Raw genomic sequence first — 18,780 nt, forward strand, 5'->3', positions numbered from 1 at the left:
TAAAAATACATTCACGTTTGTTAACTATATAATTTAGTTTCGTTTTCTTCTTTCAAAAAATAGCAATTCGTTTCAAAATTTGTTCATATCCTGTCCAATAATATGTAATGTAGTTTTCATAATCCACAGCAATGGGATTGGGAATGGGAAGGCAACTTGGTTCTTCCTTCATTCAGCGGCTATTGTAGTTGTTTCATTGACCTTTTAGTAAAAGGTCAAAGCTGGTGTCCCTGCATCCAATCTCTACAAAAACTACACAGATATCTAATCTTTTTTTCAGTTTACAGATTCTTGGTCATCAAAAAATGACTTCCCACACATTTCGTTTCTCATGCGTTTACGTTCTCACTATTTTTACATTCTTTCATTGTTCTTTATGTATCGAATACGAGAAAACCGCACTTCTGGAGTTCAAGAAAGACCTCATCGATGATGCCAACCTCCTCTCTTCCTGGAACAGTAGCAACGGAGATTGCTGCAAATGGTACGGCATAACCTGCAACAACCAAACGGGTCGGGTTACCGAGATCCGACTTCGTGGGCCAGACGACATGGCTGATTTTGACAACCAAGAAGCATCGGTACAGAAGCTCGGAGGAAAACTCAACCCCTCCTTGCGGAATTTGACCTCGCTCGAGTATCTAGACTTGAGTTCTAACGATTTTGGTGGGAACCCGATTCCGACCTACATCGGGTCGCTCCGAAACTTGACGTATCTGAATCTTTCAGACTCAAGTTTTTCCGGGGAGATACCGACTCAACTCGGGAACCTATCGGCATTACGTGTGCTCAGTGTCCACCGGAATCTTTATAGTGACGACCAGTATGAGCTGAGGGTGGAGAGTTTGCGGTGGTTGTCGGGTGTTTCACGGTTGCGCCACCTTGACCTGAGCGGAGTTGAGGTCGGCCAAGTGTTCGATTGGTCACAGGTGACTCGAACCCTCCTCCCTTCTTCTCTTGAACAACTGCATTTATCGAATTGTGGACTTCCTCCTATCACGCCTAATTTAACCATTAATCTTAGTTCGCTTTCAGTGCTTGATCTTTCTTTTAACAATTTCAGTACTAACTCCATACCTAGTTGGATTTCTAGTTTTCGGAGTCTTGTTTCCTTAAACCTTGCTAATTGTGAATTCAAAGGTTCGGTTCCTCCTGGTCTTATGAACATCAATTCCCTTACTACCCTTGATTTATCAAATAATCAACTCACGAGTATCCAAACTACGCCAGAAACCATCTGTAACTTGAGGGAAATCAATCTTTCGTGGAACAAATTTGATGGGAAAAATCTATCGGAGGTCCTCTCAAGTTGGTTCCAATGCGAATCATCTAAACTCGAGTCTCTAAGGTTTGTCGGGAGTGGGCTTTCTGGTAATTTACCACCACAACTCGGAAATCTGAAGAACTTGGTTCATATCGATCTTAACAAGAATTCCATTTCAGGGTCAATTCCAGATTCTTTAGGAAATTTATCATCTTTACAAACCCTACAACTCGCGTTTAATTCCATTTCAGGAACACTTCCTGACTCCATAGGAAGATTAACAACATTGGTAACGATGTATCTTTCTTCCAATTTGATTTCTGGCCCATTGCCCGATTCTTTAGGAAGATTGTCATCATTGGCGGACTTAGATCTTTCGTATAATGAAATCAATGGAACTCTTCCTCAAAGTATTGGCCAACTTACGAACCTAACAAGCCTAAACATCGAACACAACTTTTTAAGAGGTGTTGTAACTGAAGATCATTTTGCTAATCTCACAAGCCTAATCACTTTACGAGCAAGTGCAAATACGTTAAGATTCGAGTTATTAGATAATAACTGGGAACCACCTTTTCAACTCCAAATATTGAACTTCAATTCATGGAGTTTAGGCCCAAATTTCCCTCATTGGCTTCAAAACCAGACGGATCTGCTCATCTTGTATCTTGCAAGCACCGGGATTTCGGATGACATTCCTAGTTGGTTCTGGAATTCGTTTTCGGGTTTGCAGTATTTGAATATCTCAGATAATAATTTCTCATCGATGTCTGTGGATGATTTCTTTTGTTCTAATGAAGAACAGAAACAGGTTATATACTTGAATATGGGGAATGCTAATATTTCAGGTGTTCTTCCTGATTGCTTTTCAACCTGGGAGTTTCTGAATATCTTCAGCATCCAGAACAATAATCTCTCCGGCAAACTTCCAATATCTTTGGCGAATTTATCATCTTTAGAGTCGTTAAACATGCGGAACAACAAGCTCTCAGGAGAATTACCTGTAAATCTAATGAATTCCAAGAGTTTACTCATCATTGACCTCACTGAAAACGAATTCACCGGAAGTATACCGATACCGATACCAATCGGTGATGAAGCTACAACTTTGAGGCTTCTCAACCTCCGTTCAAACAGATTCGATGGTGAAATCCCGGATGAAATCTGTAGAATTGATTCTATCCAGATTCTAGACCTTGCTGACAACAATCTTTCTGGAAGAATACCAAACTGTTTCAACAATTTTAGTGTCATGACCGGAAAAGTTGAGCCAAGTCAGATGGTGGGGCTCGCCAGAGATGAATTTAGGGGAAATGCTTGGTTGATGATGAAGGGGAGGGTGAATGGGTATGGCAGCATTCTTGGTTTAGTGACGATTTTGGATCTTTCGGGAAACGATTTATCCGGGGATATTCCGATTGAAATTACACAGCTCGTGGAGTTAAGATCGTTGAATCTTTCAGTTAATGGTTTGACTGGAAAGATCCCGGTGAATATGGGTGACATGAAGATGTTGGAAGCTCTTGATTTGTCTCGGAATCGGCTTGATGGGATTGTTCCTTTAAGCATGTCAAGATTGAGTTTCTTGAATTCGTTGAATTTATCTTACAATGAATTGACAGGAAGAATTCCGTTGAGTGGTCAGCTTCAGACCTTTGAGGAATGGAGCTTTGTTGGGAACGGACTGTGTGGACCTCCGGTGAGATTAATGTGTGAAAGGCAGGGTGAGGGTGAGGGTGATGCCGGTGAAGAAGAAGAAGAAGAAGGTGACGGTGGCTCCGATGGCCCAGAGTGGGGACTTATTACAAGCATAGTGGTGGGGTTTGTGGTTGGATTTTGGGTTGTGGTGGGTCCATTGATTGGTAGCAACTCATGGAGGACCAAGTATTTTGAGTTTCTTTATGATATTTGGTGTAAGTTTTGTGTTTGCATGCCCAAAAAGAAAAACTCTTCCAACAAGAGGTTTCATAGATAGCAAAAATGTTTGTTGTAAAAAATGACTGCTGATGAAACCTGATTTTTTTTATCGTTTTAAAATATAGTAGTTTGTTTCATAGATATCAGGGTAATAATATTTCCAGTAAAAACAGAGCATCCCAAAATCAATGAAAGTATGTCTTTGCTTGAAAGACTAGTTGGATGATGTGTAACGGATATAGAATATTGTATTACATGAAGACGGAATTGCAATGGTTGAACAATAAATATAAATACATTAGAATGAAATAACATTGAGATTTGAGAATGTCGACTCCACTTACCGCAAAAGAATGTTTGTATATGTGTTCGTAATAGAAGGGATAATGGTTTGGTTGATTGTCCAGAGCCTCGGTAGAATGTTGAATGTTACTCTATCAGCTACACAAACAAATTAATTATATGACTATTGCAGAAACAAACAAACAGTTTATTTAGTTGAAGAACTCCGTGTTAGAGTTAGGGAATGAAACATAAAGGTTATGTTATTCATTAAGATAACTACAACATACTTCATCTAGCAAAAATTAAATTAAAATTTTAGCGGTTTGTGATTTTGTTAAATACATTGTATTGTTCTTAAAAATTATGAACTAAAACAAAACTTTATTACTTTAATGCTTAATGGTGGTCACATATCACATTCACTTTAATATTTTGTAAAATCTGATGAAGTCAATAAAAAGAAATCTTTAGATAGTTTAAGATGGATGTTTTATTTTGTTGATTGTAGTTTATATTTTTTAACATTAAAAAGTATGTATCCTTTTATGTTATTTATATGTTTGTAATAATATATGATATTATTGGTGAGATGTTTTCAATGGTACAATTTGTAAAAAGTTGTAGATAAATTATAACCATATATTTTAAATAAACAAGTTTATAGATAGAATGTAATAATAGTTTATAATAACAAATAAAAATGGAAACTCAATGATGTAAATATTCTTTTCATTTTAAAATAACAATTAAAAATTGTGTAAAATAAAACATTAAAAATGAAAAAATCTTTACCCCTTTTTTACAAGACCCAGTTTTGCAAAGAAGTCTCCAAACATCACAATTTTTAGCAAAACTCGTTGGAAAAGATGCTAGAGATGGTAGTTTCTTGACGACTATTGCATAGCGAGTAAGCTTTTCAATTTTAGCAAACTAGTCTATATCTTTTTTTTAATCAAAGAATATTTTAAATGTTTGATTAATAATTTGTCTGATTTGCGAATGTTTCCGGGAACGGAGATGGGTGGCGCTGTGATGGTTGTTAGGTTTGTAATCATTCACTTGTTTGATGAATCTTTCTAGAATCAAGTGGGAAGAAAGATCCAAATTCCCAATTCCCACCATTAAATTACAAATTTAGCAAAAGTCTTTCTATGGTGAATCTAGGGGCGAGTAGTGGGGATAGGTGAAGGAAGTTTCCTTCTTAGTAGAAAGTGGAAATGATGTGATGCTCATATCATTATCACCTAGTCACTTTCCAACCAAAGATTTATTAAAGTTTAGATTTTTAGAAAATCTGTACACATCACTATTTCTTGCTACTTTTTAATTTCCTAGAGTTGAATTTAGATTCAAAGCATGGTCAAAAGTCTGCAAGTGCTATATATGTATATAAATATATCAATCAACATCTGGTCCTGCAAACATTCTTTATAATCACAAACTTTTTCAGAATTAACCCTAAACACTTTATATGAATTCTTTCACGCTATTTTGGCTTCTATCAGTTGCGTCATTGTGTAGTAATTGTCTGTGTGATGACAACAACCCGGGACAGATTTTGTGCATTAAGAAGGAGAGATTGGCGCTTTTGCAGTTTAAAAATGATCTGATAGATGCTGCCAACCGCCTCTCTTCTTGGAGCAGTGCAAAGAACATGGACTGTTGTCAATGGGCTGGAATCGTCTGTGATAACATTACTGGCCATGTCCAAGAGCTTCATCTTCAAGGACCTGATCCTGATCTTGATCTTGAAGAAGCATCCAATCAGAGACTTGGAGGAACCATAAATCCTTCTCTACTATCGTTGAAGCAACTTAAGTACCTTGACTTGAGCTGCAACGATTTTGAAGCTATTCAAATTCCAAGTTTCATAGGTTCTCTAATAAACTTGAGATACCTGAATCTCTCACTATCACAATTCCAAGGTAACATTCCTCATGAAATCGGTAATCTGTTCAATTTGGTTGTCCTTGATCTCAGAATTGGACGATGGCTAAGTGATTTTACTGTTAAGAGCTTGGATTGGTTGTCGGGTCTTTCTTTACTACAGTACCTCGACATGTCTGGATATGATCTTAACACTGTGTCTGAATGGCTTCAAGCGATCCACACCCTTCCAGCATTGAACGAATTGCACTTGTCTTCATGTAATCTCTCTCAAATCCCACGTCACCCAACCAAACTTAATTTCACTTCGCTTACCATTCTTGATCTTTCTTATAACTTCTTTGACACTTTGATGCCTGGGTGGATTTTTAGTCTAAGTAAGCTAGTTTCCTTGGATTTGTCTAGATGCCTTTTCCATGGTCCGGTTCTTGATAGTGTTAGTGGTTTCAACAACCTGACTCATCTAAAATTTCTTCATGTTACTGAAAATGATTTTATGAATTCACCATCTGTTTTGAAGGGGTTGATGAGCCTAACAAGTCTTGTGTCGCTAGATGTTAGTACCTGTGATATTTCAAGTCCAGTTCTTGGTGGCCTTCATAATATGACTTCTCTTGTTAGTATCGATTTGTCACAAAATCATATTGTCGAGGCTTTGCCAAACTCATTTGGCGTCCTTTGCAACTTGATTCATATTGATTTCAGATCTAATAATTTCAGTGGAAGTGTATCGGAGCTTTTAACTAACTTGTGTGAATGCAAATCGTCTAAGTTAGAGTATTTAGCTTTTTCGGCAAACCGCCTTTCTGGTTATATTCCAGAGAGAATAGGACAGCTTCAACATCTGGTCACTTTTGATCTTGCGTTCAATTACATTTCTGGTATAATTCCATATTCTTTAGGAAGATTGTCATTCTTGAAGGAGTTGATGCTTAATGTTAACTCCCTTTCTGGTCCTCTACCCGATTCACTTGGGAACTTAACATCATTGTTTTGGTTAGAGATTTCTTACAACAATTTCAATGGAAGTCTACCTGAAAGTATAGGACACCTTGGGAACTTGGATTATATGAGTGTGCATCACAATTCATTGACGGGTGTTCTAACGGAAAATCACTTTGCCAATCTCACATCATTGAAGACCATATGGGCAGAAGCAAACATGTTATCGCTACAACTAAGAGACAAAAATTGGGTCCCACCCTTCCAACTTAAGGTCCTGAGAATAGGTTCTTGGAGTTTAGGCCCTCACTTTCCTTCATGGATTCAGTCACAAAAAAACTTGACTGATTTGGACATAGCCAAGGCAGGAATTTCAGATGTCATGCCAAGTTGGTTTTGGAGCTCGTTTTCAGATATTGTTTTCTTGAATATATCTCAAAATAGTATCCGTGGGATTCTGAAAGGAGATCTTAGCATCCTTGCACCAAATGCAATCGTTGATCTAAGTGACAACTATTTTCAAGGTCCATTACCTGGAAATTTCAGTGAAGCTGACTTTGTTTTTCTAGATGTATCAAACAATAATCTTTCAGGCTCCATTGAGCAGTTCTTGTGTCCTAGTTTGGAAAAAGACAGACCCCTACAAGTTCTTGATCTAGCCAATAACAACATGTCGGGTGTTATTCCGGATTGTTGGATGAATTGGCAAGCTTTATCAGTTGTAAACTTTGAGAACAATAAGTTTTCTGGTGAAATTCCAGAATCTGTGGGGAACTTATTTTCCCTTCTGTCATTCAACATCCGCAACAACAAGCTCTCTGGCAAACTACCTGCATCTCTATTGAATTCTGAAAGCTTACAAATTATTGACCTTGCTGAGAATGAATTCATTGGAAGCATACCATCGTTGATAGATGGAGAAGAAACAAAGTTGAAACTACTCAGCCTCAGATCAAACAAGCTGCAAGGTGAAATCCCTGATGAACTATGTCGTCTCACATCAATCCAGATCCTGGATCTTGCTCATAACAATCTATCAGGAACACTTCCGACATGCTTCTACAACTTCAGCATCATGTCTGGAAGGCAAGGCTCAAGTCCAATTGTTCTATATGACGTGCCATTTCAGGATCAATTTCTTGGTAGTGCATTGTTGGTGACTAAAGGAAGAGAGTTTAAATATAGCACCATTTTATATCTGGTAACAACTTTGGATCTTTCAGGTAATAAGTTTTCTGGACCCATTCCACGAGAACTTATGGGGCTTGTAGGTTTGCGTTGGTTGAATTTGTCAGGAAATGAATTAACAGGAAGAATTCCAGAGGAGATGGGTGAAATGACATTACTTGAATCTCTTGATTTGTCCATGAACCAGCTTGATGGGAGGATTCCTTGGAGCATGTCGAGGTTGTCAGCCTTAAATTGGTTGAACTTGTCTTCCAACAAACTGACGGGAGAAATCCCAACAAGTACTCAGCTTCAAAGCTTAAATGAATCGAGCTTCAAGGAAAACACACTCTGTGGACCTCCACTTACAGTTGTATGCAACAAGAAAGGGGCCTCACCTGATGCAAGCATAGGAAGCCGAGAAGAACAAAATGAGGATGATGAATCAGATGGACAGAACTGGGGATTTATCATCAGCATTGTGCTTGGATTTATATTTGGCTTTTGGGTTATGGTTGCTCCTTTAATTGCAAGTAAAGTATGGAGAGGTGCTTACTTTTCTTTTCTCCATAAAGTGTGGTTCAATATTTGTATTGCTAGTCATAGTTAATGTTTCTTTACATTTATTGTATCGTGGACTTCCTTTTATCATGCCTAATTTAACTATTAATCCTATTTCGCTTTCGATCCTCAATCTTTCTTATAACAATTTCAGTACTAACTCGACACCTAACTTGATTTCTAGTTTTCGGAGTCTTGTTTCCTTTAACCTTGCCAATTGTGAATTCATGGGGTTTAAGGTAGGCCCAAATTTCCCTTGGCGGCTTCAAAACCAAACGGATTTCTTCATCTTGTACCTTGTCACCATCGGGATTTTGAATGGCATTCTGAATTGGTTATGGAATTAGTTTTCGAGTTTGAAGTATTTGAATATCTCGAATAATAATTTCTCATCGATGTTTGTTGGTGATTTATTTTGTTACGACGAAGAACACACACACACACACACACACACACACACACACACATATATATATATATATATATATATATATATATATATATATATATATATATATATATATACACCTTAATAAGCATTTGTTTTGCTGAATTTTAAGAGGTACAAACTTTACTGCAATATTTACAATCAGTTTATGCACTAGAAAACACTGAATCTTATATGGTCAACAGATTATTGAATTAAGCACGTTTTGACGTTTTGAATTGGTCTCCGTTCTCATCTTCTAATTGAAGTGGTCAAAGAAGATGAATAGGTATTGCAATAGCTGAAAAAGTCAAGGTATTGAGTTGAGTTCTTATACAGCCCGTGATTTAATGGATTGATCCATACCAAACTCCCCTTAATCTCAATCTCGACCATATCTCCTTTATCCTGGAACCCTCCTCATATATTTTACGATCCTCCAATTTCATCAGCCTCCCCTTCACAATCAATTGACCCAAGATCTTCACCATCACAACCACTCACGTCATCTCCAACCTCTGTCAACCACCACTGCCTGAAACCACTTCACCGAGAAGCACCAATCACCAAACGGTCGCCCATATACCCCAAACACCACCGTCAACCAAGAACAAGCACCGCTACCATCGAGCTTCCAATGCTATCAACGAAGACAACCAACAGACACCCTTCTCCAACTGTTGACCAACCTCGCACCACCACTTCCGTGAACCCGCACCATCAAATTTCTGATTTCATGCTTGACTCGTACACCATCTCTTCTCGCCTTTTATTATTCCCGTGTTCTCTTCGATTAGGATTTCCCAGTTTAGGGTTTTTATTCATCAGCATCGGTAGGTTTGATCTCTCTCGCAGTTACAAGGTATGTTTTCTACAAAAACCATCAATTTTGTACTTCCATGTTATAAATTTATGCAATTTTTGGGTATCCTATTCAACAGAGAATTGGTTTTATGTATCAGATGATTTTAACTCAATGAAAATCATATATGAAGATGACCACCGTGTAAATGTGGGGTAACATTAGGGCTTTAGTGATATGATTTATTTGTTTGTGTATGTGGATTTACTATTCTCTATCAAATGTTTATACTTCATAATTAATTGGCAAACGAAGTGTATCTCTTTAACTTATTCAACTTATCCTGTTATAGAAGTTGTTGATTTGTTGAAGAATATATCATTGGAAATCCATGAGCCCTCAAAGAAGATAAGTAATAGGCATGCAATACTATGATACACTATGTTTCATATTCATGTTCTAAGATTATGTATTTACTATGTAGCCTTTGTCGATACAGGTAGCACTTGGAATGGTCAAAACCAACCTTTTGATAGGTTCACTCCTTTGATTCCAGATTTCATGGATCCATCAGTGTCTTATTTTCATTAGCTTTTTTATTACGACTTCTCGTATGATATGAACTCACAATCTCAATTGATGATGTTTGTCCAGTGAACTATGAAAGTTTGAATTAACAAAAGGAAACAATATAGTGCTTTTTCTGATAAGCAACTAAGGTGTTTGTTAAAATGCCCAACCACAATTTAATTCAAATTTGAATTTGAATGATATCTGATCTAAGGATCTAGCTTGAACTTTGTTAAAATGCCCAACCACCATCATCACCACACCTTTCTTCCCCTGCTTTGCTTGTTATGTCATCTCCATGTCATTGAACTTCTTTTTTATTTTGTCATTTTTTATAATTTTGAAAAATGACACTTTTACTTCTTTGTAAACAAAAAATTAAGCACTATTGTAACTTCAACTTCTAATTCTCTATGTGTTCTCATTGTTAGCTCTTTATGATTTTTCCGTTCTATATTATAATAAGAATTTGAAAAATATTTATGAGCTAATAATATCACCTGGACATGTAGGTGCTTAATCAAGATGAGACTCCTTTGTGGGACAGTTCTTTATGTGTGTTTATTTGCATATATGATATGATATGGGTTACAACTTACAACACCCATAAGTTTAATGAAAGAGTATGTGTAAGGATGAAAATTAAAAAACTCAAGAGAGGGGGGAGGGATATCACATCAGACTAACTATTCCTATTTTGTAGGAGCACACATTGAGATAGATATAAGGTGATCCGGTTAATTTGCTATTCATCCTAGGATAGAGATTACTTTTCTTGATTTACTATTCATTAATGATGTGAGCTAAGGTATAGCTTTTACTTGGACTTTGCTTCACTTATATTTAATTTTTGTTAGATTTTTTTGTGGAATTGTATGAAAAATATGCATGAATATTCTTATAATGCAGTTGTTGTGATAACAGGTTAGGAACAACCAATGACAACAAGAACTATACATAACCTTATTCAATATGCAGAGGTATAAATCTCCTTAATGGCTATTAAATCTTTTGTTTTTATTGCTTAAAACGGACAACAAGAACTAATATTTTCTATTTCTTACAATGAAAGGGTAAAACAAATTTATGCTTTCATGTATTGGGAAAAAAGTTTCTTTTTTTTTTTTAATGTGAAAAAAAGCATTCAAAGAAAAAGAGTTAAGTGGCTAAACCCGGTAATAGAGAACATCTATTGTGCTTTTTCTATATTTTCCCCTTTTTATAACCGAATAACAATAAAATTTGTTTTATGAAACGGTTAAAAAAGGGTAACATTTTTCTATAATATCGCTTCTTACTTTTATTTCTATGAACCTTTTTTTCCTTATTTAAGCATTGTACTTTGAAAGTACAATGCTATAATTATATACGTGTGTGTATGGTTATGTGTTAGTGTGGATATGTGTGAATGATACAATAAACAGATCAACATATATTGCCTACTTTACTGAGTTATAATCGTGTATGTAGCATAATATGACTCAAGCAATTTTATAATTTGAGATATATGAAATTGTGGTACCATTACAAGAGAGTTGATTGGACAATAGCTCAAGTATAACATTTGTCAAATATGTCAGGGGGGAGTGGCATCAGGGGAAAATATGTCAAAGTTGAGACCAGATTTGAAGCAATAGTTCCCTGAAAGCAACAAGTATCAGTAGACCCTTTATTTGACATTTAATGGTCAAATTGATTTATTTTGGTTTCCATCAAATTGTTAGTTTCTGGTTCTATTTATTTATTTTCAGATGTATTTTTTCATTTTTTTGTCCCATCTGTTGAAGATTTTACCTACGACTATTAGTTGCATTCTTGTTTTTTTTTTTGTGTGTGTGTTTTTTTTTGTGAATTGATTATCTTTTGTTTTAGCTATGTTCTCATTTGTAAAATTATTAGTTGCATTCTTTATTTTTATTTTTTTGTTTTAGCCATGATACTTGTATATTTTAACTATAATGTTAGTAAACTTGGTGGCAATCTGACTTTTGTCATCATACTTTTCATATGAGCCATAATTCAAGATCTTTTTACTATAAGTTTGCAGCTTATCCATAAAATAAAAATAAGTTTTAGTTTTTTTACAATTATCACTATTGTTATATAATGTAAGCTGATGAATAGTTTAATCTTTAAATGCATTAATTAAAAAACAAATAAGAGAAAGATTTTAGATTAATGACTAATAAGGAATCTGAATGTTTTAATGTTGTTTAAATTAACAACGGAAGTTATGAAGAAATGGTTTGCATGTTGACGGAATATCAGTCATGTATGAAAATCATTGCATCTCAATAAACTTTCTATGTTTCAATTGTTTATTCAGAAAAATCTGCTATGCTATGCTTCAATTGTGACTTTTATAATCAAACCAATTGATTCGCACTCGTTGCTTGACGTGAGTAAACGACTATTATATATATATATATATATATATATATATATATATATATATATATATATATATATATATATTAGTTTATAACCCGTAAGTAGGCCTGGCAATCGTGTCGTGTTCGGGTTGGCGTGTCGTTGGTTGGCGGGTCAAAATATGCCAACCCAAACACGACCCATTTAAATATACAGATCACGGGTTGGCGGGTTTGGAACATAAACTCATATATGACCCACCAACCCATTTATTTAAACAGGCTCACAAGTTGGCGGGTTCGTGGGTCAGATTTGGGTTCATGGGTCCGAATTTTACATATATAAGTCTTAAACATCCAAATGAAAATTAAAAACATTCATAGAAACATGTTGCGGGTTAGCGGGTTGGTGGGTTGAAAAACTCAACCCAAAACCATTTATTTCGTGTCGTGTTGCGGGTCGTGTCGCGTGTCGTGTCAAAAATTGTTAGCCCTACCCGTAAGAACCACGGTTATAAAATTAATTAATCTTTCATATTAAAAAATCAAAATTATTAATCAATTATTTTAAATAAATTATTACTCAAGAGATATTTTTTTTAGTTATATAAAATTATAATCGTTGATTTAAATAAATACGTAAAGTTATATCACCTTATAATCTGTATAATTTTATTTTATTTTTTTAATCTAATGTTATTAATTTAATATAATTAAAGTAAAAAAAATTTAAAATTTAAAATGGATAATTAATATTGTAACATCCCAAAAATACGAGCCAAAAATTTCATTTTTAAAACATATTCTTAGCGAACCTTAAAAATAAAATGTTCACTGATCATATCATTTCATAAAAGTTATCATATGTCTTGAAAAACATTTCATAAAAACATAATAAAGTCAGAGTACAAATTTCCAGGAGGGTCTCATAGTGCGGAATACAAGGCGTGTGTGTGATGGGCCGCTATCGTGCCAGCTCCTTCCCCTTCGAAGAAGAGGTACCTGAAATCAAAACTGAAAACTATAAACACGAAACTTAGTGAGTTCCCCTAACATACCACATACCATACAATCACATAACATACAAATATTGTCGGGCATATCTGGGTGCCCGACCTACCCCTTCGGTCTTATCGACCGGATACTGATCAGTATATCTGGGAGCTTGCCTCCCCTTCGGTCCTCTCGACTGGACACTGACTAGCATATCTGGGTGCTGGTCTCCCCTTCGGTCCTCTCGATCGGATACTGACCAGTATATCTAGGAGCTTGCCTCCCCTTCGGTCCTCTCGACCGGATACTGGGGACTATTTCACCCCCTACCACTACCACATAACACATATATCTCAAAGTATGTAGCATGGCTGGGCATAACCGCCCCTTCGGCCCTATCGACCGGTGTTCTGGGGGACTATCTCCCCCCTACTGTTACTAGCACATAGCATCATATCATACTAGCACAATAACATATCACATGTAGTAGCAACCTAGATGAATATCACAGAGACAAACATCTATCATACAACCCTACTGGTGGGTCGGTATTGTGGCCGTAGACCCAACGCTACTGGAAGGTAACTCACCTCAAAGTAGCTGCTGATCTGCGTGGGAACTGACTGTCTCCTGCTGTTGCTGCCCCGGAAATCCTCCAGCTATAATCCCCATAAAACACTCAGTCAAATGTTTCTAATCGACCTCAGGGTAAAATGACCATTTACCCCTAACTAAGCCAAGGGTCAAAGTCAAAATCAACTTCCAGTTGACCCGACTCGCCGAGTTGGCCTGCCAACTCGCCGAGTCCCTATCCCTTTGTCTGACCATTGACCCGACTCTACTCGTCGAGTTTGGCATTGACTCAATGAGTTTTCCTTCTAAACTGGTGTCCAAACATCCTTCATCTTACTCGCCGAGTTCGTCTTCATCCGAAGAACACTCTATGCTGGGACTCGCCGAGTTGTATGAACAACTCGCCGAGTCTGTTCTTGAGGCAAGAAGATTGCCTTGGACTCGCCGAGTCAGAGCATTGACTCGCCGAGTTTCTTCATGGGTGAGTCTGGCTTCCGACTCACTGAGTCACACCCCATGACTCATTACTCCACTCCGTAAACACGAAGAGGGGAAACTCGGGGACTCGCGACTCGACTCGCCGAGTCTGCCACATGCAAATACTATACACACGATTCTGCTTGAATCCAACTCATACCATACATAGATCTGGGTTTCTAGGGACTGGCTAACACGTAAAGTTTCCAACTTTACGTGTAAATAAACACCAATGAAGGTTTTAGGGGTCAAAATACACTAAAAGAGTAGATCTAGGGCTTTCATGCAATATGGCTCTATAAAGGCAGTAGATCCAAGCTCCTAGAGCTCAATCATGCCTAGATCTAGAGGCTAAACAACTTATTACAAACCCTAATACACAAACAAGCTTGGGGAAAGGCTCAAGAAGGACTTTCATGGAGCTACAAGGGACAATAAGCATGAAAACAGAGGGAAACTGAGTTATACCTCAAGGAAATCACTAAGATAACACAAAGATGCCTGACCTCCTTCTTCTCTTCTTGATCTACTCTCCTTCCCTCTCCAAATCTTCAAGAAAACACACCAAAATGCTTCAATCTCACAAGGAACAAGGCTTGAACGAAGTAGAGAGCTCTGAGGGTGAAGGGGGCGAGCTTGGGGGCGGATAAGAGGGTTTAAATAGGGTGAAAACCCTTGGAATTTAGGGTTTCATCAGACAGCTGGGACTCGCCGAGTCTAGAATGTGGACTCGCCGAGTCGCCAACGTAAACGTGCTCCCAAACCCGTCTCCACTCGGCGAGTCGGGCCTACAACTCGCCGAGTCCAAAGCTAAAAATGTAAAATACTTAGATAAATTTTACGTACCAGGAACCAGGTGCTACAAATATGTTGACAAGTGGCATGATATAAGACATATAATATTAATGAGGAATTATAATATAATGACACTTGTTAATAGGAGAATAAACCTATTCATTTATTAGAATAGGGATATATATATATATATATATATATATATATATATATGGTTAGGTTATTTTGTTCTAACTATCTATTGTGTACATGTAGGTTTGATTTTGGACCAATCATTTTAGTTATTTTAAGAAAGTAATTAATGCATATTACATGTTAAAGATATAATGAACATTAATTAAACCTTTAGCAATCCTACAAGCACACAATAGATAGTAAAAAAACATATAATCGTCTATAGATATGACATTTTTCATTTATGCAACCTAAAATCTATCTATCCCCATCATTTGTAACTTCTCTCCTATCCATCATTGATTTTAATATATACTAGATTATAGCCCGCGCTAAACGCAGGAAATGTATAAAAAAACATATAATCGTCTACAGATATTGCATAATGATTACAAATATATATATATATATATATATATATATATATATATATATATATATATATATATATATATATATATATGGTTATTGGTATTATTGAAATGTGTAGAAAATACATTGAAAATGATAAATATCTATAACCATTGAATGATCTCTTTGTAGACAACATTTTTTGTTTTATTAGTTGAACGGCCTTTCTCGTCTCATATAATTATGATATTGTTATATAATTATAAGCATTTTAATTAGACGTTCCTTCCATAATAATGTTACCTAATTTAAATATATATTGACAACCAATATACCGTTTTTTCCACTGCATTAAATATTGACAACTATTTCATTTATTCAAATAAAGTTATATAATATAATTTATAGAAAGTTAAATGTTATATGAATTTAATTTTAGTATATCATCAATGAAGATTCTTTCGTAAATCATGATTGGTTTATTTTAAATTGATTATCAATATAAATGCTAGTTTTTATGTTTGTTCTTATTTATTTGGTGTTCGCAAAAACTTTGTATTAGTTTTGGTGCAACTTTGAATAATTTTAGTATATCATCAATGTAATTTGGTATATTTTTCAATTATATAAAATATCAAATAATGACATTTCATTACTATTGTGATAATTTAGTTTATATATTGTATTTATACTAATCTTAAGGGTCTTATTTTTTCTAATAACCATAACGCTTTTACTAATTGTACTTTTTACAAATATCCTAATATGTTATAATTTTTATCTTACTTTATAATTTTTCATAACTATATTATTTTCAAGATTGACTGCCTTAATAGTTTTTTTTCAGTCTATTCAATTTTATATTTCATTGTACAACATCATCGTTTGTATGTATTCTTAAATTTCACTTTAAAAATGCTTAATGTTTACACCTTGATATTAATTTTTTTTAATAAACTCGTGTAATAATTATGGAATATATCTTATTTTAATTAACATTTACTTCCTTCATTATATCAAATTCCTCATTAAACGGATATATTTTTGGAAAGTAATAATTATAATGGTGCAACATTATCTAAAACGTAAATGTTTGATATAATTTTTGAGGAAAAAAATCAGGATCATTAGAAAAGTTTATATAAAGAAAATATAAATTTAAATTGGTGAAATTATGGATAAAATTACTGGCGAAAATTATTTTGGAGGGAGTTGTATTTTGTAAGGTATAATAATATTACAAAATTCGAAATATGTATATTTGTTGTGTAAATTTATAAATTTTATTGTTACTATATAGAGATAAAAAAGTAGGTTGATATGATATACAAAAAATAATAATTTCAATGATATTTTAAAATAATGCCAAAATTAACCAGATTCTTATGACATAAAAATTAAAAAAAAAACTCATAATCATCTCTAATATATAAAAGTAACATTTTCATAATTAATGTCAATTCCCAAGATAGTTAATTTCTGTTTTGTTAAAGGTATGTGATATCTTTTCCTGTTTATTTGAAAAGTTTCACAAAAATAGTCAACTGATTTCACTTAATTTGTGACAAAGAAAATCGAAATATATGAATACATATATTTGATATAGGAACAAAAAAAATAATCGAAAAAATTATAAAAAGCGAAAGAAGGTACTGACCTTCTAGTGCACAAGAGCGAATGTTTGAAGCAGAGAATTATGATGTAAGTTATAAGCAATAATAATGATATTGTAGGAGAATGTTTGAAGAAAAGAAACGATTGAAAATAAGTGTGAGCCGCAGATTCAAGGATGAATCGTATATGTATGTGATAATTTGAATATGATTTTTCGGTATTAATGATTTCCTAATAAAAATATATTTTATATTAATGGTTTACTAATATAAACGGATTTATATTAATGGTTGATATTAATGTCTTGATTGAAATGGTTTGTTAGTATTATGCTTTTAAAATTGACCATATTAAATTCTTCATAATCAGAAATTCAAGATTTTAAATATGGAAAACTTTTATTGGAATTAAATACATTCAATTTCAACGAATGTAAGTTATTGTTGGACGATTGGAAATCATTTATTGAAATTAAATACATCCATATGAGGAAGATGATGTCAACAATTTGATCAAATGGTGGAAAAAATAAGATTGAAATACAATCAAGGGTCCAGATTATTTAAGATGATGTCATAAAGTTTCACTTTTAATAATATTTAAAGATAGTTGTGTACCTTGTGGTTTTCCCGACAAGGGATTTCCACACCATCATTTGTGTTTTGTTTTCTTTTTATTTACATCTGCTTTATTTCTACCTCGATGATTTTACAAGTTTGAAGCATATTTCTTTTTAATTTCATTCTATGTTACGGTAACGTATAGATCATGTTTGAACATAACAAATATTTGAGATGTTTGATCGGTAGAACTTTTTTTTTGCCTCAACGAGTTTTTTTAATAAGAGTAAATTACACGAATGGTCCCTATGGTTTAGGGTAATTTGCCTGTTTGGTCCCTAACTTATTTTTTTAACTCGGAAGGTCCCTATTGTTTGTTTTTGTTACGCGCTTGGTCCCTGTCTTACGTAAAAAGACTATTTTTCCTTTGATTTTTCTTAATTTATTTAAACAAACACATCCCAACCTCAACCCTTCACCTTACCTTACCTATCCTGTCATTTTTTTTCTATTTAAATAATACATTTTTTAGGTAAGACAGAGACCAAACGTATAACAAAAACAGCTGTAGGGACCAAGGGCATAACAAAAACAAAGAGTAAGGACCGTCCGAGTTAAAAAAATAAGTTAGGGACCAAACGTGCAAATTACCATAAACCATAGGGACCATTCGTGTAATTTACTCTTTTAATAAATAAAGCAGGTCGCTTTATAATGACCGTAATAATATAGGAGTATATTAGAGTTTATAATCATTAAATGTTTGATTAAATTTAATTTGTTGAAATTTGGTGGGGTTGTGGGAATATAATCAATATATGGATCCCACTTTTAGAAAATTCGTTTTTGTGGGTTGAAGAACCAAAAAGTCTCCTCTATGGTCAAATTGGAGGTAGTGGTAGTGGAAGGGAAGTTTCCTTTTTAGTGGAAATGATGCTCCACAAGTTTTCTAAATCCATGGTATGGTAGAATTTTAGAATTTTTTGGCCAAGAGATCTAGGGGTGGGCATAATAACAAAAAAAAATCAAATTATTATGGAGTTTTGATTAAT

At 34.6% G+C, this 18,780-nt stretch overlaps 2 protein-coding genes across 2 annotated transcripts; both read left to right on the forward strand.

Annotated features, from left to right (window-relative positions):
- Window positions 1-305: 305 nt before the first annotated feature.
- LOC111892101 (receptor-like protein EIX1) lies at window positions 306-3,239 on the forward strand. The gene has a single exon (XM_023888169.1). It carries the CDS (start codon window positions 306-308, stop codon window positions 3,237-3,239), a length of 2,934 nt encoding a protein of 977 aa, XP_023743937.1.
- Window positions 3,240-4,937: 1,698 nt separating this feature from the next.
- Window positions 4,938-8,072, forward strand: LOC111892105 (receptor-like protein EIX2). The gene has a single exon (XM_023888172.2). The coding sequence runs from the start codon at window positions 4,938-4,940 to the stop codon at window positions 8,070-8,072; it is 3,135 nt and encodes a 1,044-aa protein (XP_023743940.1).
- The last annotated feature ends 10,708 nt before the right edge of the window (window positions 8,073-18,780 follow it).

This window comes from Lactuca sativa, chromosome 2 (assembly GCF_002870075.4).
Source record: "Lactuca sativa cultivar Salinas chromosome 2, Lsat_Salinas_v11, whole genome shotgun sequence".
NCBI classification, from domain to species: domain Eukaryota; kingdom Viridiplantae; phylum Streptophyta; class Magnoliopsida; order Asterales; family Asteraceae; genus Lactuca; species Lactuca sativa.

What these genes read in the sequence shown, in the direction of transcription:
- LOC111892105 (XM_023888172.2), top strand. Translation starts at nt 4,938, where the DNA reads ATGAATTCTTTCACGCTATTTTGGCTTCTATCAGTTGCGTCATTGTGT.
- LOC111892101 (XM_023888169.1), top strand. Translation starts at nt 306, where the DNA reads ATGACTTCCCACACATTTCGTTTCTCATGCGTTTACGTTCTCACTATT.